Source organism: Terrapene carolina, unplaced genomic scaffold, assembly GCF_002925995.2.
Source record: "Terrapene carolina triunguis isolate 2854851 unplaced genomic scaffold, T_m_triunguis-2.0 Scaffold35022, whole genome shotgun sequence".
Classification (NCBI taxonomy): Eukaryota; Metazoa; Chordata; order Testudines; family Emydidae; genus Terrapene; species Terrapene triunguis.
The window spans coordinates 10,197,807-10,221,216 of record NW_020699373.1 but is presented as its reverse complement, the minus strand read 5'-3'; the positions used below and the strand labels follow the sequence as shown (position 1 = coordinate 10,221,216).

The window sequence follows — 23,410 nt, the reverse complement described above, 5'->3', positions numbered from 1 at the left end:
AATGTTTTTTGAGAGGCTATGACTTTTTTTCTTTTCTTCTGTTCTGTAGAAGAGGAAGGATTCAGCAATGTTTCAGTATTTAATGATACCTGTTTGAAATGGAAGAGACATTCTGGAAGAATTGGGGTGAAGGAAACCTACCTAGTGAGTGAGACATGTACTGTACTTTTTATTAATAGCTGAAGAGAAAAGTAAGGTTTGGGATTAAAGATTTTAGTGGAAGTTTTAATAATCCTAAAAAAAAAAAAAAAAAATTGCTGTGAAAAAAGTTAGTCATTTGACCTGATTTTTAAACAGCTGTGTGAGGCTCCTGAGTTTTTCTGAAGAACTTATTAAAAGTTTGTTTGGTTTATTTCTGTGATAGTTTCACATACAGGCACAACAGGGATACTGGGTGAAATCCTCCCATGAAATGATGATGAACTTCACCACTGAGGAGGAGAACCCAGAGGTGTGTTTGCCTCTACACCTGGGTGTAAACTACACTGTGACTATCACTGAGGCATCTACCAAGGTTCTTTTACAAATCCCCATAATGCTCCCAGCAATGAGTAAGTGCCGTTCTCCTGGACATTATCTCATGTTTCCTTGTACTCTTCCGTCTGTCGGTGTCCGTCTGGTGTTTATTGTCTTAGGCTATGTCTTCACTACCCGCCGATCCAGCGGGTAGCAATCGGTCTATCGGGGATCGACTTACCGCGTCTCGTGAGGACGCGGTAAAATCGATCCCTGATCGCTCTGCCGTCGACTCCGAAAATCCACCTCGGCAAGAGGCGGCAGCGGAGTCGGCGGCAGCGCGGCAGCAGTCGACTTTCCCCCGTCCTCACCGCCAGGTAAGCCTACCTAAAATACGCAACTTCAGCTACGGTATTCACGTAGCTGAAGTTGCGTATCTTAGGTCGGAACCCCGCTGTAGTGTAGACCTAGCCTTATACTTCAGTTGTAAACTCTTTGGGGGCAGAGACTGTCTTTTGTTCTGTGTTTGGACAGCACCTATCACAATGGAGTCCTGGTCCTGGGGCTCCTCGGTGCCATAATCATACAAATAAATTATAATAATAAGAGTAGTAGGTTAAGTTTCTAGTGCAGTGACTGTGCATAAGAACAGGCTTACTTGGTTTGACTTCTGACTATTCCAATGAGAGACATTTGAGGTTCGAAGAAGATAAGTAGAGGGGCAAATCTATGAGGCAATCAGTCTTAAATTGTCACATTAAGGGGGTAAGTTCCTCTCTTATTGCTCCTTCTCAAAACCATCAGAGTTACTGGAGATGTGCAGGGGCATTAAGAGGATATCTGATTGTCTTGTCTAAATTAGGGATAAATACGGTACGGTCTGTATTCAGGCAAAATGCCCATTGACTGCCGTGAGAGATTTGCTTGACAAAGTACTGGAAGATTTGTTCTTTTTGATTTGCGTTTTCTTTGGGGTATAAAACATCTTTTTACATGATATGCAAAATATCCTGTGAATTTACAGTGCAGTAGAAGCGTGACTGTTAATAACAACGCATCACTACGTCTATAGCCTTGTGGGAAGAAGGATGAAATGGATGCTTTAAAAAACAAACAAACAAGAATGAATGAATTAACCCAACCACAAGCACTGTTTCAAGTCTAGACATCACCCTATACACCTTCCTAAAGCGATTTCAAAAAGGTTATTTTCTTTAAGGTTTCATAAGCCTCTTTTTCCTTTTTGCAAATGTTCCTGGGAATGCACCATTTCCTAATCCAGTCTTCCTTTTTTATTGCCATATAATTTGTGTTAACCGATGCAGTCCTCATATTGTAGAGCTGCTTCATACACCAATTTAGAGATCTATAAACCAATCAGTCTTGTGAGATCAAGAATAGTCACTCTGCAGCTTGAAATCAGGGAGCATCTCTCTGGTGGGTGTCAGTAGTTATAGATCAGACACGTTTGTTCTTGCTTTCCAGCTTCTAGAGGACAGTGTTGTTACATGTACACCCACACGTTAGTGAAGTGCATTACCCTGAATACAGAGCACAGTATGCAAATTGCATACATACTGCACTAGCAGGAATGCTCAAGGCAGAGCTAGACTGCTTCCCAAAGCCAGTTCAGACTGGATTGGCCTCCAATATAAGAAGGATCAAGTCTGTATGGAGAATCCTAAAACAAGATACACCATGCTCATCGAAATGGTAAATGCCTAGATAGAAGTACTGTAGTGTCATCTTCTTCTTGTGAAATGAATAGACTTTAATGTCCTCTTTCAGGACTTTCCAGCCAGTGGAAGTGAAACTATCATACACTAAAAACCAAAACCTAACTGTTTGTTTTTGTTTTCATTATTCATGGCATTGTGTGTCAGATTGGTACTCGGCAAAATAATCTCTAGAGCTGTACTTGCTCCTTCACTTTGATCTCATATTCATAACTTCAGGAGTCTACAGAGTGGAATTAAAACATCCCTTCTATTTTTGCATGCCCTATTTTATCCCTTGTAAGAGGCACATCACAGAGCATATTAGAGAGAGTGAGGTGAATGGTACTTATAGCTTATTGTAAAGATAACAGCAAAAATTTCCCTTTGGTGTTTATTTTTCTGCGTGCAGAAGAGGAATTGCTCAGCAATGTGTCCATATTTAATGAAACCTGTGTGAAGTGGCAGAGAAAAGTTGCAAGAGCTGGGACAAAGGAAACATACACAGTAAGTGAGACACAATTTTTGTGTGTGTGTGAGGGGGAATTTTGGAACTAATCTGGGCAGCTGAACCGCTTTGAAGATTTGTTTAGCTGGGTTTGCTACAGTGTTGAATGAAGGGTAAATTGTTTTCTCTTTCTTTCCAGTAAGAACCATATAGCACTTTCAGTGAGGCTGGGTAAATGATTGAGGGGAAAAAATACATCCCCGTCATCAGGTTGGGTAAAGGGTTCACCAAACTTTGACTGAGGCCCTAATGCTTAAGCCCACCTCTGTTCAAATATGAAAAGCTACAGGGAAATTAACAGCAAATATAGTACCGTTAGATACTATAGCATTGGGAGAGAGTCGTTTGTTATATATTTTGTGTTGCAGAAGTGCCTAGAGGACCCAGTCATGGACCAGGGCCCCATTGTGCTAGGAGCTGTACAAACATATGGCAATAATTTTTTATCATTTTAGTAAGTGGGAAGAAATTAAGGCTCTGATTCAGGAAATTGTACATATTCAGCAGAGCACTTAGACGCATGCTTAAGTCCCATTGAAGTCACTGAGAGGCAAAGTGATTTGTCCAAGGTCACATAACAAATTTGTGGCAGAGCCAGGAACGGAGCCCATGTCTTCTAACTCCCAGTCCCCGGCTCTAAGCACCAGATCATATTTCCTGCCACACATGGATGTTGGGAACATTTGTTTTTAGCAATGAAGGAATATACTGAAACCTCACATCCAGTTCAGTAGATTAATCTAAAGAACCTGTTTTAGTGTGATGCATTTTATTTATGTGACTTTTTGAAAGGGCCTGTCTTTGGCTCTAGGTACTTCTGTAATATTTAAATATGCAAAAATGAGAATAAAATGTGAAATATAAAGGCATAGAAATGAATTGCCCAACCTGGATAATTTAAACTAATAATTTGATGATGATAATTCCCACATTCAGGCAATGGAGATATCCCAGTGAAAAAGTTGACTTTTATAGCATGTTCAGGTGGTTAAAAATTCCCATCTCTAACAGACCAGGGTGGAAATAAGTTCCAAAGTTGGGGACCATTCCTGGAAAATGACCTGCCACTATCCTCCTCTCTTATACACCACAAGAACCATTAGCTTGAGTGCATTTGTTGCTCACAACTGAGGTGGGGAAGAGGCAGTGTACAAAGTAGTCTTGCCTGAAATTACTAGGGTTTTACAGGTCAAAACCAATTCCTTAAACCTGTACTGAACAGGTAATAGGCAGTGAGTACAAACTAAAGACCACTGGGATAATGTGCTTCCTGCACTTAATTGAGTAGTTCCATTTTGCACTAAATTCAGCTTCCAAACAGCTTCATTTAGAGCACTTCTTAGTAGTTTAGTCTGAAGGTGACAAAGGCATAGTTAAGTGTAACAGTCTTGTCTATATTAAGTCTCCATCAGATCACACTCATCCATGCCCTAATCTCAAACCAACCCTGGCCATTCATTTCACTGCACCAGCCAGGTCAGATGAGATGGAAGCTTGGAGTTCACTGTTGTTCACGAACTGTGGATGCTTCTGTGGACCGTGGAGAAAAATATGCAAAAGTACAGGAAAATTAACAGCAGATCTAGTAGCATTCGCATTGGGGGAGAGTGACTTATTCTGATTTGTATTGCGGTAGTGCCTAGGACAAGTGCTAATTATTTTAATAATCGTTTTAGTAGGCGGGAACAAATTAAGGCTCTGATTGAGCCAACCATCTCTGCTCAGCAAAGCTCTTCAGTCCCATTAAAGCAGAGATAAGTAGGCTGCTGTGACTTAAATGAACCAGCATTCTGAATTGTAGAGCGCCACTGCTAATTTAATCATCTCTTTTTTTTTTTTTTTTTTTAAATCCCACAACAGTTTCGTATATTGGGACGAAGATGGCACCAGAAGGAATTCTCTCGTGAAATGATATTTAACTTCACAACAGGTGAAGAGACTCCAGAGGTGTGTTTAGAGCTGAACTCTGATGCTAACTACACGGTGAACATTACTACAGCATCCTCTAAGGGGACCTCAGCCCTAATTACTATAGCAATTAAGACAGAGGGTAGGTAATGATGCTTTGGAACCTTTATAACTCATAGAAGTAAGTCAGTGTGCGAGTCTCATTTCATTTTTTGGAGCCCGGAAGGTGGATCAGAAAACATTTTCTCTTGCTTTCACATACTTTGTACCTCTTAACCTCTTGAGGTCCAAATGTGAGATGCAAATGTTGGACGAAGACTAAAAATTAAAATGAAATGTGAATGGTCCAGGAAATTTAAAATTAAATGAGATTAAATCCATTAACAACAATCACACTCTTTACAACCTTGTGTTTCTGATGTAAATAATTACTATTGATCATACGTGGCGCTTATAAAACACCCTGTAACCAGGGGCATCAAAACACTTAGCAAACAATGAACAGATCTCCTAACTCCTTGCTTTGTGTTTTAATCACAGTATCATTCCTTTTCACCAAGAGACTGAAACAGGAAAATTTAGCCTGTTACATTAACACACCTAACTCTTGGAGAAATATTCATGGAAACCCAGAAGGCTTTAGTATTTGTAAGCTTCCAAGACTTTCTGCAGATGTGGGGCTTGTCTACATGATACAGTAGTCTACACCAGAGGAGAATAAATTATAGCACACACTAGTGTTCTGCACACTAACTAGCCCATGTGGACCCTGCTGGTGAGCACTAAGAGTTCCCTATGGACTAGATCAGCGCACGCTCAGGAACATTTTAGTGTGCGCAAACACACAGGCCAGTTAGTGCAGGACATGCTAGTGCACACGAGAATTTATACCTCTCTGTTGTGGACTAATGCACAACATAGACAAGCCCATAAAGAAACATACCTTGTGACCCCATTTGATCTTTAGAAAAGAGAAAATAAGGTGGAAACATTTTAACCTGTCAACTGTGTTACAAAGGCCATGTCTACACAGCAATAAAACCCCCAGGGCTGGCCCGGGTCAGCAGACTCAGGGTTGTGAGGGTGGAGGGTCCCAAAGCTTGGGTTCCATCTCAAGCCCGAATGTCCACACAGCAATTTTTAGACCCACTGCCCAAGCGTGTGAGCCTGAGTCAGCTGACCTGGGCCATGCCACGGGTCTTTTATCCCTGTGTAGATGTACCAAAGCTTTCTGGCCATGACCTTGTAGCTCAGAGCTTGGAACTTGTTTGCCATGTCAGCCTCCATCATATGACTATACCGATCAGAGTGCAAAAAAAGAAGTCAGGGTAAAATGTTGAATGTTTTTTGTTATTTTTAGCTGCATTTCACATCTTTCTCTCCCCATCAGCAGTCTTTTGAAGCTGCTCTGGAGAGAGCTGAAGCCTTTTAAAAATACCTGTTTGAACATCATGTTTTGTCTTGCTGCTGGAGACAGATGTCAGTGAGGACAGACTTGAGTGTTAGTGTTTAAACTGGTGAAAAAGGCCTTAATTTCATTAATGAAATAAGATAATCCCCAAAGGAAAGGAGTACAAGGCATCTGTCTTGAAAGGGAAGTGGGGGAATCATGGAATCTAGAAATGTAGGGCTGGAAGAGACCATGAAAGGTGATCAAATCCAGCCCACTGCACTGAGGCAGGACCAAGTAAACCTAGACCGTCCCTAACAGGTGTCTGTCCAACGTGTTCCTAAAAACCTCCGGTGACGGGGATTCCACAGCCACCCTCAGTAACCTATCCAGTGCTTAACTACCCTTATAGTTTAAAAGTTTTTCCTAATATCTAACTAAGTCTCCCTTGCTGAAGAATAAGCCCATTACTTCTTGCCCTACATTCAGTGGACATGGAGAACAATTGATCACAGTTCTTTTTATAACAGCCCTTAACATATTGGAAGACTGTTATCAGGCCCCCACCCCCAGTCTTGTTTTTGGGGAGATACTTTAATGAAGTTAATGGCCTCCTCTGAATTTCTGTCCTTACAATAATGAATTTTACCAGTCATTTATAGGATCTCCTGATCAGGCTTTCACTCCCAACAGGCTGCTATGCAAAGCTGTAGCCCTATCTCACCCTGAGGGAATGGGCATTCCCATAGGCTGACCCCTATCAGCGTGTGGACGGTGGATTGGTGCCAAGTCTATGAGACGGGGTCACACCCACAAGATCCCAGCCTTGCTTCTCCAACTGATTATAAACCTTTTTAGTGGCATGGGAGGGAAGTACTTGCAGTCAGGACCAAGCACCACAGATACCACTAGCTTTGTGCTTAACTGGTATTCCCACCCATTAGATCCCAGCCCAGTCAGTAAGTCCAAGAGGTGCAAGCCTTTGGGATGCAACAAGCCAATAAACCCATGTGTGATGGCCCTGAACTTTATCCTCACCGATGGAACCTTCAGCTCTTCTTCACAATTCTTCTTGGCCCTATCCACTGTGATTGGCTGCTTAGCTTCCCTCCAAACATGACAAAGGAAGAATTCAGTCCAGATGAGCCTGATGGCAGGAATAAATGCCTGAATTCAGACCAGTTGCCTTTCACCAGATCAGTCCAGCTGCAGTGTCTGATCAGATTTCAGTCTTCACAATGTTTACATCGAAATGCACTGTAATGACTGTGAAGCCTGTGAGAAAGGAACATGAGTTGATCATCTTTCATGCCTTCATGCCTAGATCAGCTGAGCCATGTTTTGTTCCATGGTAGTCGGAGTTGAAAACCATGGGTTTTTCCAACTGCATATTTGTATGCACAATGTTATGGTGCTGGAACCATATAGCAAGATATAAGGGTGCAGATGACATTGAAATACCTGTGAACCACATTGTTGGGGAAGAACAAGAGAGATGAAGGCAGACACAAGAGCCTTTAAAACAAAACTCAATAAGGAGGGGACACAAGCTTGCTTTTGGCATTGGGCATTGGAGCAAGGATTTCCTTTCAAGCTTAACATGGATCTGAAAGTTAGCTAGCTGCCATCTTCACAAGGCCTCAAGCTTGCTATCCAGGCATCTGGTAAGAGTAGAAGACTTAGCTGGCCAATATGGAAATATTTGATCCTGAAGTGCATAGTAAAGCCAGGTGCTGGTATTGAGTGACTCGAGTTGTGTCCACATGGAGAGGCAAGAGACGCTTCACTTGAGGGGCACCGTGGGTGGTAAACTTTGAAAGTAGTAATTGGACAGGATGTGTTACCTGACACCCTATGCCAGGGGATCCCAGAATGCGCTGACGTGTTTTTGAAAAACTGAGGTGCAAACGGAAACCATTAGGCAGGGGCTGAGGTCTTACAAGGGCAACAAGCAAGCGGGGAGTTGGCCCAGCAGACAGTTATCTAACTCTGTGGGATGCAAAGGAATCCATGTGGCCAAGAAGGTCCTTGACAGAGTTTATTACCCCGTTACCTTGTAAAGGGCAGCCATGATACTGGCTAGTGAGTGAAAGGCAGAGGGTGATGTTCATTCCTGAGTGCTGGGTGCACATACCCTTAATTGGCTTTTTGACCATGTAACCTTTGTCATGCTGTAGCGGGAGCTGTTCCATGGTTGATAGTATGGATGTTAGTCTAGCCCTCTAAAAGACCATCCTTTTATTCTCCCGGGTATTTCCCCCCCTCCAATCTCAAGGGGAAAAATAATTAAATGGACACTGGGATGGGAAAAATATTCCAGAAAAATAATACATTGAATGAGTCTCTGTGCAATCCAGAGTTCAAGCCATGTCTTGAGTGTTTCAGACACTGATGAAATGTGTACTGAAATCTAGGCCTCCAGAAGCGTCCATATACAACTGGACATCTGGGAAGAGTTAGGCCTCAAATGCCAAGATGAAATTCCTGTTGAACAACTACAAAAATGAGTCCCCAAAAGTCAAGGCTGCCCCAGTATAAATGTGGTGTTGTGGGTGTATGAACTCAGCTATGGGGATGCATCCCCCAGCAGAAAGACTAATCATAAGCTATTACCATGCCCACAAACCTGAAAGTTTCAAAGGCTACGTGTGAAACTGAGTACGGCCATATCCTAATACCATACAGACTAAAAGGAGAAGCCAAGCATCTCAAATCCCTTGGGATACAGTGGGGGCAGGCAGAAAGCTGACTTGCTGTAACTTTTAGGTGAGCAGCAGAACCATCTCATAATATTCAGGATCAGTTAGATAATACTTGTATTGTGCCTTCCATCTGAGAATCTCAAAGTGCTTTACAGACATTAACCAACTAGTACAATGCCTGCGAGGTGAGCAGCATTCGTTCCAATTTCAGAGGGGGAAACTGAGACACTGAGCAAATAAATGACTCGAGTCAGTGGCAAAGCTGGGAATAGAGAATCCATGTCTACTTAGTCCTTTGTCCTTTCTCTCCCGATTATCTGTTTGGGTCTGAGAGGTACAGTATAACCTGACCTTCCCCCTGGAGCTTTTAGGGTGATGGTTTCTAGTAGGGAGGTTGGTGTGGAAAAGGAGAGAACTGACAAAATGAACAATGACTAATTCCTACTGGATTTTAGCTTTTTAGCACCATGGTGTTGAGGTATGTGGCCTGCAAGTAACTCCTATGACTTTTGTAAGATGACCTCAATCCACCTAGAAAGCCTACATGTCTTCTGGTTGGGTTAAATCCATTAGCATTTCCAAGAGAACTAGAAGAATTAATTTTTTAGAATAATTAGTCAGAATAGGATCCCTTCCCCTTGAAATGCTCAGATCTAGCATCCCACCAGTAATAGTGAACTCAGAAAAGTTTCCTGGGAGCACATTCTCTTGTGCTCTCACCTGCCCTTGGTGGACTCAGGAGTGTACTTACAGCTGTGATAAGTGCCAGTGCCTTTCTGAAAGCCGCAGCAAACCTGCTTCTCTTCAGGTTTGGGCTCTGATTTAGGCAGGACTGGTACCGGGAGACCAATTGGCATAATTTCAATCTGTGGCTGAGAGCTCGTTGGTTTCCATGTCCTGCACTGATTGTGTGGCTGCCTGCTTATGGAAGTGCTCTTTGCTGCTCAACCATATACAATGCTGTAGTGAGATGATCATTGCTGATAATATCCTTATATTTAATGAGGGATGAGCTGTTCTCTGGCGGCTGTTCATCAGTCCTGGGGAGGAGGGGAAGTGGTGTTCTAAAGGCAGATACCCAATTTGTGATGCTTTGACCTCATTAAACATTTAGCTTGTCTGCTGCTCTGTTTCTAGGGAGGTTGCACTCAACCATCTTTAGCAGCGTGGTGGGGGGAGGAGCCTCATGTATTTTCCCTCCTGCACGTTTTCTCAGGTCTGGGATAGGTGGTTATGCAGTGGCTTCTCTCTATCAGCAGTTGGGGACACTGTGGAATTAGATTGTTCTTTGTCCCACGCAGCTAACCAGTGTGGTGAAAGATGTAACAGAAGCTTCTGAGGGTGTAGCAGGAATGGCAGAAATACCTTGTGTGGTACTTGAACATCAAGAAATTTGTGTATACCCACACATTGTTGCCATATTTTTAAGCTGCCTGGCTTAAGTAATCAAAAGGGAGATACAGAAGGACCTCAGAGTTATGAACACCAGAGTTACGAACTGACCAGTCAACCACACACCTCATTTGCAACTGCAAGTTTGCAATCAGGCAGCAGCAGAAGAAAAAAAAAGCAAATATAGTACAGTACTGTGTTAAGCGTAAACTACTAAAAAAATGAAGGGAAAGTTTAAAAAAAAATCGACAAGGTAAGGAAACTGTTTCTGTGCTTGTTTCATTTATATTAAAATGGTTAAAAGCAGCTATTTTCTTCTGCATAGTAAAGTTTCAAAGCTGTATTAAGTTATTGTTCAGTTGTAAACTTTTGAAAGAACAACCATAATGTTTTGTTCAGAGTTATGAACCACCTCTATTTCCGAGATGTTCCTAACTCTGAGGTTCTACTGTAACTGACGTTGTTCCCTTAACTCACGTCTGTATGCTTAAGAATTGCAACAGTGCATCTTTTTTTTTCATAGTGTATGTGCTGCAATGGCTAAGGATACTGTATCGGAATTTCTTAGCCCTTGTTTGTCCAAATGGTACCCTCAGAAATCTAAGTTTTTTTGAGTGTGACTGTGAATTAATGAATATTTAAAATACCTTACAGATAAGCTGATACTCCATGAGCTAAGTGTTTTTGAGCTATTGTTTTGAGTAATGTAACCTATATGAATAGTACTATTCTTTCAGTGGTAGGTCTTAGTTCCTAAACAAAACTGTTGTGCATGTTGTTTTTGGATCATCAAAGCCTGAAACATTTGATGTTTAATATTTTGTTTATTCACTGAAAGGAAGAGGCTTTTTTGGAATATAAGTAGTTCGAGGAATCCCTGCCCCCAACCCCACATTTTATGAAAAATGGGGGTACAGCCAGATTTTCAAAATTGCTTATCACCCATCAGCTCTCACTTAAGCACTTACACAAGTGACCAGGTTTTCAAGATGTGGGAATACTGGATATAGCTGGTTACTGAGCACTTTTGAAAATATGACCCCACTTGTGGGTGATGATCAGTCTTGAAAATCTGGCTCATAATGTTTGTCATCTGCATTAGTGGTGCAAAGAGTTGAGATGAGCTGAAAGCAAAATACCCAGTATCTACCGAATTGCTCCTCTGGGAAGGTATCTCCAACAATCAATGCACTTGTACCACAGCAACAGCCAATTGGCACTTTCAGCTCTGCAGTAACACACATTGAATTTATCACTGTCAATAGCGATTCCTTTTGGAAATGCCACAAAACCCCTGGTGTAATTTGACAAGAAGCCAGGTACCCATCCTTCCCTCCTACTGGTTTGATGAGAACTGCTTCTATTGTCTGTGTCTTTTTGGCCCATATGTAGCAGGGAGCAGGTTTTGAAACAGAAATATTTGGCTTGTGATATATGCTATTTCCCCAAAGCTGTCGCTTACCACTATTATTTTGATTGTAAAAGGAGAGAGACAAGTCACCCTTCTAAAACTATGCCCTCTCCTAGACCTTAGGCAACTGAAGTTTACCTTAATTTGTGGAGAGGCTTTAAAATTCCTTTTAATACTACATTTGGGTTTTTTTAAAACCATAAGTTCATTTAAAAATATTATACCCGATTTACAATATTTGGGCACTCAGAAAGGAATGAGGTTCCACTCCCTCCTAACAACCCTGGATCCTCTAAAGTAAAAACAGACTCAGACTTTGTCATTTTAAGCCAATCATGATCAATAATGTTACAGGAAGGTCTTTTAAATGTTTTTAGTTCTGAGGCTTCCCCCTTTCTCACTCTCTCTGCAGTAAAGGAAGCCTTCAGTAATCTGCTGATACTTAATGACACCTGCTTGAAATGGAGGCGAAGAGTAAGGAGAGCTGGTAGGAAGGAAATCTATTCGGTAAGTGATACATATTTTGAATGTTTTATTTAAAAAAAATTAAAATCAAGCAAATATTGGCAAACCAGAGTCTTCATACATTGTTGCTTTTCGGGTCTCCACTCTTCTTGCATGGCATTGAGCCACAGTAACAGGGGAACCTAGCATGCGGCATCATAAGAAAACTAAAAGGGCCAGTGGATCATTGTTTGAAAAAGAATACCCACAACCATGCTTTTTGTTGTTTCTTGCTCACCTCTGTTTCGTGCTTGTTGTTTGTTTCTTCCTTTCTGCTGCTCTGTTCCTCTCCAGCCTTCAGCAATTTCTCGTTCTTTACACAAACTCAAACAGGCCAATGTGCCTTGCCGTGTACTCTCAGTGATCCCCTCACCCCGCTGTGAACCCTCCACTGAGGCTGTCTGTGGTGGGCCCAAGACTGGCTGCTCTTATCTAAAGTTTCCACAGTTAGAGATTATCCAGCGTTTATTGCATCCCCCTAGCTGAGGGACAGCCTGTAAGATTTAAACAGAGAGTGCAGTCTATTTTTTTCTTACTCAAATAACTGAGACTAGATAGGTGTGAAATTGTTTGTTTTGAGTTACTAACATTATGACTATTTGGCACCAGAGCAGTGGAAAATATGCATGACTACAAGTGTACATACAAGCCCAGCTGTCTGTAACTTGGTCCTGAGAGGGACTGGGCATTCTCATTTCATGTGGATATAGCATACTTGGACTTTCAGAAAGCCTTTGACAAGGTCCCTCACCAAAGGCTCTTACGCAAACTAGGCAGGCATGAGATAAGAGGGAAGGTCCTCTCGTGGATCAGTATCTGGTTAAAAGGCAGGAAACAAAGAGTAGGAATAAATGGCCAATTTTCAGAAGAGAGAGAGGTAGATAGCGGTGTCCCCCAGGGGTCTGTACTCGGACCAGTGCTGTTCAACATATTCATAAATGATCTGGAAAAAGAGTGAAGTGGCAAAATTTGCCGACAATACAAAATTACTCAAGATAGTTCAGTCCAAAGCAAACTGCGAAGAATTACAAAGGGATCTCGCAAAACTGGGTGACTGGGCAACAAAATCGCAGATGAAATTCAATGTTGATAAATACAAAGTAATGCCAATTGGAAAACATAATCCCAACTACACATCCAAAAAAAGTGTGTTCAAATTGGCTATTACCACTCTGGAATCATTGTAGATAGTTCTCTGAAAAAATCCATTCAGTGTGCACTGGCAGTCAAAAAAGCTAACCATTTTAGGAACCATTAGGAAAGGGTTAGATAATAAAACAAAATATCATAATGCTTCTGTATAAATCCATGGTATGCCCACACCTTGAATACTACATGCAGTTCTGATCGCTCCATCTAAAAAAGGATATATTAGAATTGGAAAAGGTACAGAGAAGGGCAACAAACATGATTAAGGGTATGGAACAGCTTCCGTATGAGGAGAGATTAAAAAGACTGGGACTTTTCTGCTTAGGATATGATAGAGGTCTATAAAATCTTGACTGGTGTGGAGAAAGTGAATAAGGAAGTGTTATTTACTCCTTCTCACAACACAAGAACCATGCATCACCAAATGAAATTAACAGGCAACAGGTTTAAAACAAACAAAAGGAAGTACTTCTTCACAGAATTCACAGTCAACCTGTGGAACTTGTTTCCAGGGGATGTTGTGAAGGCACAGAGTTCAAAAGAAAATTCGATTGGTTCCTCAAGGATAGGTCAGTCAATGGCTATTAGCCAAGGCGGTCAGGGGTGCAGCCACGTGATTTGAGTGTCCCTAGCCTCTGATTGTCAAAAGCTGGGAGGGGACAATGGGATGGATCACTCGACAATTGCCTGTTCTGTTCATTCACTCCGAAGCACCTGGCATTGGCCACTGCCAGACGACAGGATAGTGGGCTAGATGGACCATTGGTCTGACCCAGTAAGGCTGTTCTTATGTTGACTTCAGTAGGATTTGATAGTAATGAACACCTCTCCGGATCAAGTGATAACTGCACAGCATGCAAGTGGGTTCACTTTTGTAAATGTACTGTTTCCGCAATGAAGATACATGAGTAGGCTGCTGGTTCCTGTTAGCTGGCAAACTAGCAGTTTTGGGGCTGGGGTGTGTTTACCAAAAAAAAAAAAAGGGGGGGTGGGGGGAGAAACGAAGTGCAAGAACTAGCTTTAGGGTAGTGCTGTTAAAGTTTATCCACAAGCATGCTGTGTCTTCCTTCATAAAACCTGGAAATGTTTTGATTATAGTAACGCTCAACAAATTTAATACAGTCCGTTTGTATGCACATGTAGATTTTCAACAAGGATATGGTAAATTACTTTTCCATAAGATTTATGATAAATGGTTTAGTTAGAGTATCCCACAAATTGAACCCACGTGAAGTGTCAAAGCCTTCCATTTTCAGCACTGTGATTGTTTCATTAGTTTCACATACAGGGTCAACGCTGGTATCAGAAGGAGTTCTTTCATGAAATGGCCTTTAACCTCACCGCTTACGGACAGACTCCAGAGGTGTGTCTTGATTTGCGCCCAGGCACCAATTACACTGTGAATATTTCCATGGCAGCTTTGGATCTTTCTGTGCTAGTTTCCATGACAACTCCAATTATTGGTACGTCCTGCTTTTTTTCTTTTTAACAAGATGACCACTTGAGTGTGAGTGCTTAGCCTCAATGGCAATATTGTCAACTGACTTGAACTTAGTGTCTCAGTGTGGATTGTTGAAAAACTCCTGTCTTGTGCTCAAAAACTGTAATCTAATTGTTACAGATTTCATGCTGTTTCTTGTTGAGTCAGCAAATCCCAAAGCATGGGGACAATGGCTGTCATGTGTTTTTAAATGTTACTTCAGCATCACAGGGTAACTGGAGAGGAAGGATGGGACAGTGATTGGGATTCTAGCCTGGAACTCTGAAGACCTAGTTCAATCCCCTGCTCTGCCAAAGACTTCCTGTATGACCTTGGGCAAGTCACTTAGTCTCTGTGTGCCTCACTTCACCATCTGTACAATGGGGATAATGGCACTGCCCTACCTCACAGAGGTTGAAAGATTTTGAAGTACTCAGATACTATGGTAATGAGGGCCCTATGAGTACCATAGACTGATATCGCTACCGATGGTGATATTAAAAGGTATTCCAGCAAAAAGGCACTGTTGGCAGAGGAGGAGAAAGAGCATGTTATGCTTCGTGTTTTAATTGTAATTTGCTTCCAGAATTTTTTTTTCCATAAAGAAAACTGCACTAATAAAAATCTGCAGCCTTTGAGCTCATTTTGATTCCAGTTAAACTGGTTTAAATTAGGACACTTTTGTACCGTTCCTATGCTGAAAAGCTTCTGGGTTAGATTAAGAAAAACAACAACAAAGTGAACAGGAGTACTTGTGGCACCTTAGAGACTAACAAATTTATTAGAGCATAAGCTTTCGTGGGCTACAGCCCACTTCTTCGGATGCATATAGAATGGAACATATATTGAGGAGATATATATACACACATTCAGAGAGCATGAACAGGTGGGAGTTGTCTTACCAACTCTGAGAGGCCAATTAAGTAAGAGAAAAAAAACTTTTGAAGTGATAATCAAGATAGCCCAGTACAGACAGTTTGATAAGAAGTGTGAGAATACTTACAAGGGGCTGTACTGGGCTATCTTGATTATCACTTCAAAAGTTTTTTTTTCTCTCTTACTTAATTGGCCTCTGAGTTGGTAAGACAACTCCCACCTGTTCATGCTCTCTGGATGTGTGTATATATATCTCCTCAATATATGTTCCATTCTATATGCATCCGAAGAAGTGGGCTGTAGCCCACGAAAGCTTATGCTCTAATAAATTTGTTAGTCTCTAAGGTGCCACAAGTACTCCTGTTCTTTTTGCGGATACAGACTAACACGGCTGCTACTCTGAAACAACAAAGTGAAACACTAGCTTTGGTGTTGGCAGCAGACAGATGAAACCTAGCAACCTCTTTGAATTTTGTAACTGTGTTCGGCCACTAGGTGCAGCTGTTTATCTGCTGGATACCCAATGAAGAACTAGGGAGCTGTTTATGTGGTATTTTCCAAATCATGAATACTTCAGTACTTTTTTAATAGTAAATCTTAGCTTTTAAGACATCATAGAAGGGGGGGGAAATCTCTTCCTTGTGTGTGAAAGTTATTGTGTAGGGCACACAGTGTTCTGGATCACTTTAGTGATGAACAGCAATTATTGGATGATTTTTGCTTGAAAATTGCCTAGCTGTCATTCAAAAGTAGTGAATTGTTGTATCTGTTCATGTGTCTTGTTAGAACAAAGCATGTCCCGGAATTTGATTGATTGAGATGCTTTTGAATACCCACAGTTATAACCTGTAGGCATTCCACTTTACATTGTCATCCTGCAAGAGTTCATTACTTGTGCAGACGATCTGTACAGAATACTTTCTAGCAGGTGCTGCATGAAGTGGGGTTGATGATTTGGTACCTGGTATGTTTCTCTTTGAGCTGAGTTAGTACTGAATGAACGCACCAGCATAGTCCTGGGCGAGGTATCTGTAGAGCCCTGCGTGGATACAAATTTATATCCTTGGATGCAGATATACATGTGTATCCACACAGGGCTGTAGGTATTTGGTGGAGAGGCACAAACATTTGGTCATGTCTGCTTATCAAGTAAGATCTCATTAAAAGGCCCATTTTACTTTTTTATAAGAGTAATGGGGTTTGAGTCACTTTTGATTTAGCTCCCACATTTAAATTTTACAAAATTACACAATTTAGGATTAATAAAACTTTCCATTTTATTTTTTTTTTTAAATTCCAAGAAAAACAGTGTTTGGTATGGATTTCAGCTTTCTCCACCAGTGTTTGCAACCCCAATATTGCAACATTGTGCTTGTTAATGACAGCTAGTAAGTGAAACTGACCAGTCTGTTTTGTAATCCATGGGCAGTGAAATGCAAAAAGAAAACCAAGACAATTAATGATGAAAACTAAATTAGATTTTTAACATTCTTTCCATGTTAATAATCTTAGCTGCTGTAGTACCAGTGAAGAAGCATTTAAAGTAACTCGCCTAACAATGAGCTTTTAACTTCTGTGCCATGCCTCTGAAATTATATTCTTCCTACCTAAATCCCTCCTGCGGTTTATTTAGGATATAGTATTCTTTACTTCCTGTCTTGCACTGCTGTGAGCTGCTGAATCAGGGCTGGTCTACACTACAGGGCAGGGATTGATCCAGGTTATGCAACTTCAGCTACATGAATAACGTAGCTGAAGTCAATGTACTTAGATCTACTTACTGCGGTGTGTCTACAGAAGACGCTCTCCCATCAATTTCCCTTGCACGTTTCGTTGAGGTGGAGTACCGGAGCTGACGCTAGAGCGATCGGCGGTCGATTATACTAGACACGATAAATCGACTCCCGCTGGATCGATCGCTGCCTGTCGATCCGGACGGTAGTGTAGACAAGCCCTCAGATGGCTGTACTTTGGTGGTGGTGGAGTTCTCCTAATTTATATGCCGGTTTAAGCTTGTTAAAGTGCTTTGTGGCCCTTTGGGATCAAAAGTCCTATGTAAATGTAAAATACCTCAGAAGATCTAATGCTGTAAGGAAGCTGAAAGACTGAAACAAATGTTTTACTGTGGATGTACTGTAACTGGCCTAACCTTTGTTATCGGGTGATGTAGCTGCTTGAGGTTTCATGCTGATTTCTTTGGGGGAAGAGTAAGGAGGTATGGCCCTCAATTTACCCACAGTTAACAAATGTTCCTGGTGAGTCATGGATTTACATTTCAGAACATAGGATCACATCTTCAGCTGGTGTAAATTCCCATACCTCATTAATTTCAATAGAGCTACTCCAGTTTACTGCAGTTGAGGACCAGGCCCATAGATTCTGTAATGCTAGAGGCCCTCTAATAGGTCATTCCATGGTGACCATATTCCTCTATGGAGGAAATTAATAAGGTTAGAGAGCGTATTTAGTGTGAACCTATGCCGTACAGTCACATGTTAGTGAAAGGTTGCTTTGTGCTAAGACAGAAAAAAGAGAGAGAATCTACAGCGTTCATAAATGTCTGTCAGGAAACCTACCTTTGCTTCAGATATCCTGAATGGGATGATACATTATGCCGATAATGGGATGTGTGTCTACACAAAAAATGGAATTCAGCAGCTTGCTACTTTCCTTACCGTAGACAGCCTGGCAAGCAGATTCCTTTTAAAATAAGTCTGTGATCAGCATGTTATTGTTCTCGTCACCTGGCCAGTAAAGATTCTCTATTGAGAGCTTCATAGAGCACTGAAATTCTGTTCCTTTCATATTCCCAGCAGTATCCTTCTTAGGCTGCCTTTTCTGCCGGCTTGCATAAGAGTTTTTACCATGTGCTCACGTGAGATGGGAGCTCGAGTCATGAAAAATGGTTGGGCAATCATTGCCCAATCGCTATTAAAAGACTGGTGATGTGAGCTTTCTGTGTTTTGGCAGGAAGGACAGTTTGTGTCTGTTTCTCCTGCTCCCTTCCATCGCATCCCTAAAAAAAAAAAAAAAAAAAGGCTGTTAAGGTTGTACTGTCTCTGATTCATTATTTCTCTGTCTGGGTTACTGATTGTTGTAGTCCCAAGTGTGCTCTTCCCTTTTATAGATCATTCGTGAAGAAGATATCCTAGGTAAAGCATTGTCGCTGACTATTTCTGAATTTAAGAAATGTCTTTTTTTATAAACACTCACTGCCATTTGAGAAATGGCTAGGGAGAATTTAAGAAATACTGGTCTTAAATGAATAAGCCACAGCAAGGATATGCGTCATAGAAGATTAGGGTTGGAAGAGACCTCAGGAGGACATCTAGTCCCACCCCCTGCTCAAAGCAGGACTAACCCCAGCTAAATCATCCCAGCCAGGACTTTGTCAAGACGGGCCTTAAAAACCTCTAAGAATGGAGATTCCACCACCTCCCTAGGTAACCCATTCCAGTGCTTCACCACCCTGCTAGTGAAATACTTTTTCCTAATATCCAACCAAGACCTCCCCCATTGCAACTTGAGACCATTGCTTCTTGTTCTGTCATCTGCAACCACTGAGAACAGCCTAGCTCCATCCTTTTTGGAACCCCCCTTCAGGTAGTTGAAGGCTGCTATCAAATCCCACCTCACTCTTCTCTTCTGCAGACTAAATAATCCCAGTTCCCTCAGCCTCTCCTCATAAGTCATGTGCCCCAGCCCCCTAATCATTTTCATTGCCCTCCACTGGACTCTCTTCAGTTTGTCCACATCCTTTCTGTAGTGGGGAGCCCAAAACTGGACGCAGAACTCCAGATGTGGCCTCACCAGTGCCAAATAGAGGGGAATAATCACTTCCCTTGATCTGCTGGCAGTGCTCCAACTAATGCAGCCCAATATGCCATTAGCCTTCTTGGCACAAGGGCACGCTGCTGACTCATATCCAGCTTCTCGTCCACTAATCCCCAGGTCCTTTTCTGCAGAACTGCTGCTTAGCCAGTCGGTCCCCAGCCTGTCCTTGTTGAACCTCATCAGATTTCTTTTGGCCCAATCCTCCAATTTGTCTAGATCACTCTGGACCCTATCCCTACCCTCCAGTGTATCTACCTTTCCCCCTAGCTTAGTGTCATCTGTGAACTTGCTAAGGGTGCAGTCCATCCCATCATCCAGATCATTAATGAAGATGAACAAAACTGGCCCCAGGACTGACCCCTGGGGCACTCCACTTGATACCGGCTGTCAGTTAGACATCGAGCCGTTGATCACTACCCGTTGAGCCCGACAATCTAGCGAGCTTTCTGTTCACCTTATAGTCCATTCATCCAGTCCATACTTCTTTAACTTGCTGGCAAGAATACTGTGGGAGACTATATCAAAAGCTTTACTAAAGTCAAGGTATATCATGTCTACTGCTTTCCCCTCATCCACAGAGCCAGCTATCTCATCATAGAAGGCAATCAGGCTAGTAAGGCATGATTTGCCCTTGGTGAATCCATTTTGACTGTTCCTGATCACCTTCCTCTCCTCCAAGTGCTTCAAAATGGATTCCTTGAGGACCTGCTCCATGACTTTTTCGGGGACTGAGGTGAGGCGACCGGTCTGTAGTTCCCCAGATTCTCCTTCTTCCCTTTTTTAAAGATGGGCACTATATTTGCCTTTTTCCAGTCATCCGGGACCTCCCCCGATTGCTATGAGTTTTCAAAGATAATGGCCAATGGCTCTGAAATCACATCAGCCAACTCCCTCAGCACCCTTGGATGCATTGCATCTGGCCCCATGGACTTGTGCATGTCCAGCTTTTCTAAATAGTCCTTAACCTGTTCTTTCACCACTGAGGGCTGCTCACCTCCTCCCCATACTGTGTTGCCCAGGACAGCAGTTTGGGAGCTGACCTTGTCTGTGAAGACTGAGGCAAAAAAAGCATTGGGTACTTCAGCTTTTTCCACATCATTTGTCACTAGATTGCCTCCCCCATTCAGTAAGGGTTGCACACTTTCCCTGACCACCTTCTTGTTGCTAACATACCTGTAGAAACCCTTCTTGTTACCCTTCACATCCCTTGCTAGATGCAACTCCAGTTGTGCTTTGGCCTTTCTGATTACACCCTGCATGCTCGAGCAATATTTTTATACTCCTCTCTAGTCATCTGACCAAGTTTCCACTTCTTGTAAGCTTCCTTTTTGTGTTAAACTCACCGAAGATTTCTCTGTTAAGCCAAGCTGGTTGCCTGCCATATTTGCTATTCTTTCTGCACATCGGAATGGTTTATTCCTGCACCCTCAATAAGGCTTCTTTAAAATACAGCCACCTCTCTTGGGGTACGTCTACACTTACCGGAGGGTCCGGCGGCAGGCAATCGATGTTCTGGGATCGATTTATCGCGTCTGGTTAAGACGCGATAAATCGATCCCGGATCGATCCCGGAAGTGCTCGCCGTCGACGCCGGTACTCCAGCTCGGCGAGCGGAGTACGCGGCATCGACGGGGGAGCCTTCCTGCCGCGTCTGGACCCGCGGTAAGTTCGGACTAAGGTACTTCGAATTCAGCTACGTTATTAACGTAGCTGAATTTGCGTACCTTAGTCCGAAGTGGGGGGGTAGTGTAGACCAGGCCTATACTCCTTTCCCTCTCATATTAGTGTCTCAGGGAATCCAGCCCATCAATTCCCTGAGGGAGTCAAAGTCTGCTTTTCTGAAGTCCAGGGTCTGTATTCCGCTGCTCTCCTTTCTTCCTTTTGTCAGGATCCTGAACTCGACCATCTCATAGTCACTGCTTCCCAGTTTGCCACCCACTTCTACTTCTACCCCTACCAATTCTTCCCTGTTTGTGAGCAGCAGGTCAAGAAGAGCACAGCCCCTGGTAGGTTCCTCCAGCACTTGCCCCAGGAAATTGTCCCCAACACTCTCCAAAAAGTTCCTGGATTGTCTGTGCACTGCTGTATTGCGTCTTTTGGGAACAGTGTTGGTGGGAGTTCGTGCTGAGTGAATAGATGCCTCCTTCTGATAAAGAGGGTGCAGACTGCCCTGTAAAAACATTATTAATCTGAACATACAACAGTTTCCTGCCATCTAGAAAAGTACATTTTAAAATGCTGATGCAATAAAACATCTGTGTCTGTGAGCCTCTTGAAAAAGCATAAGGAAGGGAGAGAAGATACTTGGAAACCAGTATATTTTGTAAAGTTCTCCATGCCAGACTGATTAAAAGATGTTCTGTACCTGCAGAATAGCTACACTTAAAAGTCATGGCCAAAATTTTCAAAAACACTTAGTGATGTTGAGTGTGTCCTGTTTTTGGATGCTCAACTTGATACACCCTCAAAGAGACCTGATTTTCAGGTGCACTTCTTGAAAATCAAGCCTCACTAGTCTCAAATTTGGCAACCAATATCACTAGTTACTTTTTGAAATCTCGGCGCATGAACTCGCTTAATGTTGTTGTTTATTTTTCTAATGTGCCACAGCTGTACAGGTATGTAAAGAATTAACATGGTCCCTGTCCTGCAGAGCTTACAGAGTAAGTACTGTGCAAATAATAAAAAAAGAAGGCAAATGCGCTTTGGAACAGAAGCTTAAGAGCTACAGTATGTTTCTTGCAACAACAATAGCACAAGGATGGTGAAATGAGGAGGAGGTTGCCCTTGAAATATTAGTGGAATGCTATGCAAAACAAGTGTGTTTGAGAAGAGATTTGAGAGACAGAGATGGGGAACATTTGGAGACAGTAATTAAGAAGGCAATCCCAACATACAGTAGGAGGAGTGTGAAAGAAGGTGTGAAAATGAATGTGTTCGTTGTTTGTTCCACCCCCATTGTGCTGCAGCCATCACATTATCTCCCAGGCTTTGTGCTGTATAACCTTCAGTTATAATTGTTTTTAAAAATTGTTTTTCTCGGATAACATTTATTTTCTTGTAACATCCTAAGCACGTCTTTATAAATACATTTTTCTTGTAAAGTTGTGGTAAACAGCAGGCATAACAGAGAGCAGCCAGTGTTAATTTTTAAGGAGCACCATCAAGGTTTTTAGACCTGAAAGCCAGACCTTCTGGCTGTATTTTGACTTGCAGGCTCCATGTCTGCTCCATTGTTTTGGCTTCAGAGAGTAGGATTTTTGCATAATTGAGTATCCTGTCTGTTCATTAAAGAGGAACAAGCAGGCAGAGTGCAAGGATAATATGACATGTATGTGTGCTTCTATCATCATGAAGAAACCCAGCACCTCTGGCTGGTGGGTCACCCAAGAACAGTGGTGAGATGTTAGTCCACCTGCAGCCCTTGTTTGGGTAAAGGAAATGATAGATTCTTCAGAAAGACCAGTTTAAAAGAGGAAATTTTAACCCTTAGGCCACTAGCTAACCACCAGTGGTTTAACACTTTGGTGACTGGCCAATTTCCTAAGGCTTGGAATGGACCGCTCTGTGTTGGAACACAATGCTTGTTAGGAAGATCCCTGGTCACAGGGAAGTGGAGTTACTGTGTCTGAGTTAATAAAGGGGAACATTGAACTTCCCCTCCAATGAAAACATGCATATTGGGTTCTGTAACCTCTTCCAATGTTTTCTCCCCCACACATAACCTCTTTAAAAAAAAGAAAAATAGAAAATTGCAGTGAGTCAGGGTATGTTCCTACTTTGCATTCTGCTTATTGTTACTTGCTACAGGTATTTGTATATACCAGTTACAGGGTTTGGATAAAGATATTGCAGGAGCTTTTGAGTCCTCAGACCTCTCAGATGCCCCTCTGGCACACAAATATAGTGACCCCTCACTCTTCTTCTTAAAAGTTATTTACATCAGAAATGAATAATCATGAAACTGAAGGTCTAGAAAGAGGTATTTGCCCTAAAGGAATGAATTCCACAGCCTTATGTTTTCTCCATGAATAGTTTTGTGGTGCCCCTCTCATTCTGGGTTTTTCTCACACATTGCATCCCAA

General features: G+C 42.2%; 1 protein-coding gene across 1 annotated transcript in view; it reads left to right on the top strand.

Annotated features, from left to right (window-relative positions):
• Positions 1-23,410, top strand: part of SUSD1 (sushi domain containing 1) — a 235,551-nt gene that overhangs the window by 51,644 nt on the left and 160,497 nt on the right. The window contains exons 11-15 of the mRNA XM_026646365.1: positions 365-551; positions 2,584-2,678; positions 4,540-4,729; positions 11,895-11,989; positions 14,412-14,598. Of these exons, the coding sequence (XP_026502150.1) occupies positions 365-551; positions 2,584-2,678; positions 4,540-4,729; positions 11,895-11,989; positions 14,412-14,598 (754 nt within the window). The remainder of the gene's footprint in view (positions 1-364; positions 552-2,583; positions 2,679-4,539; positions 4,730-11,894; positions 11,990-14,411; positions 14,599-23,410) is intronic.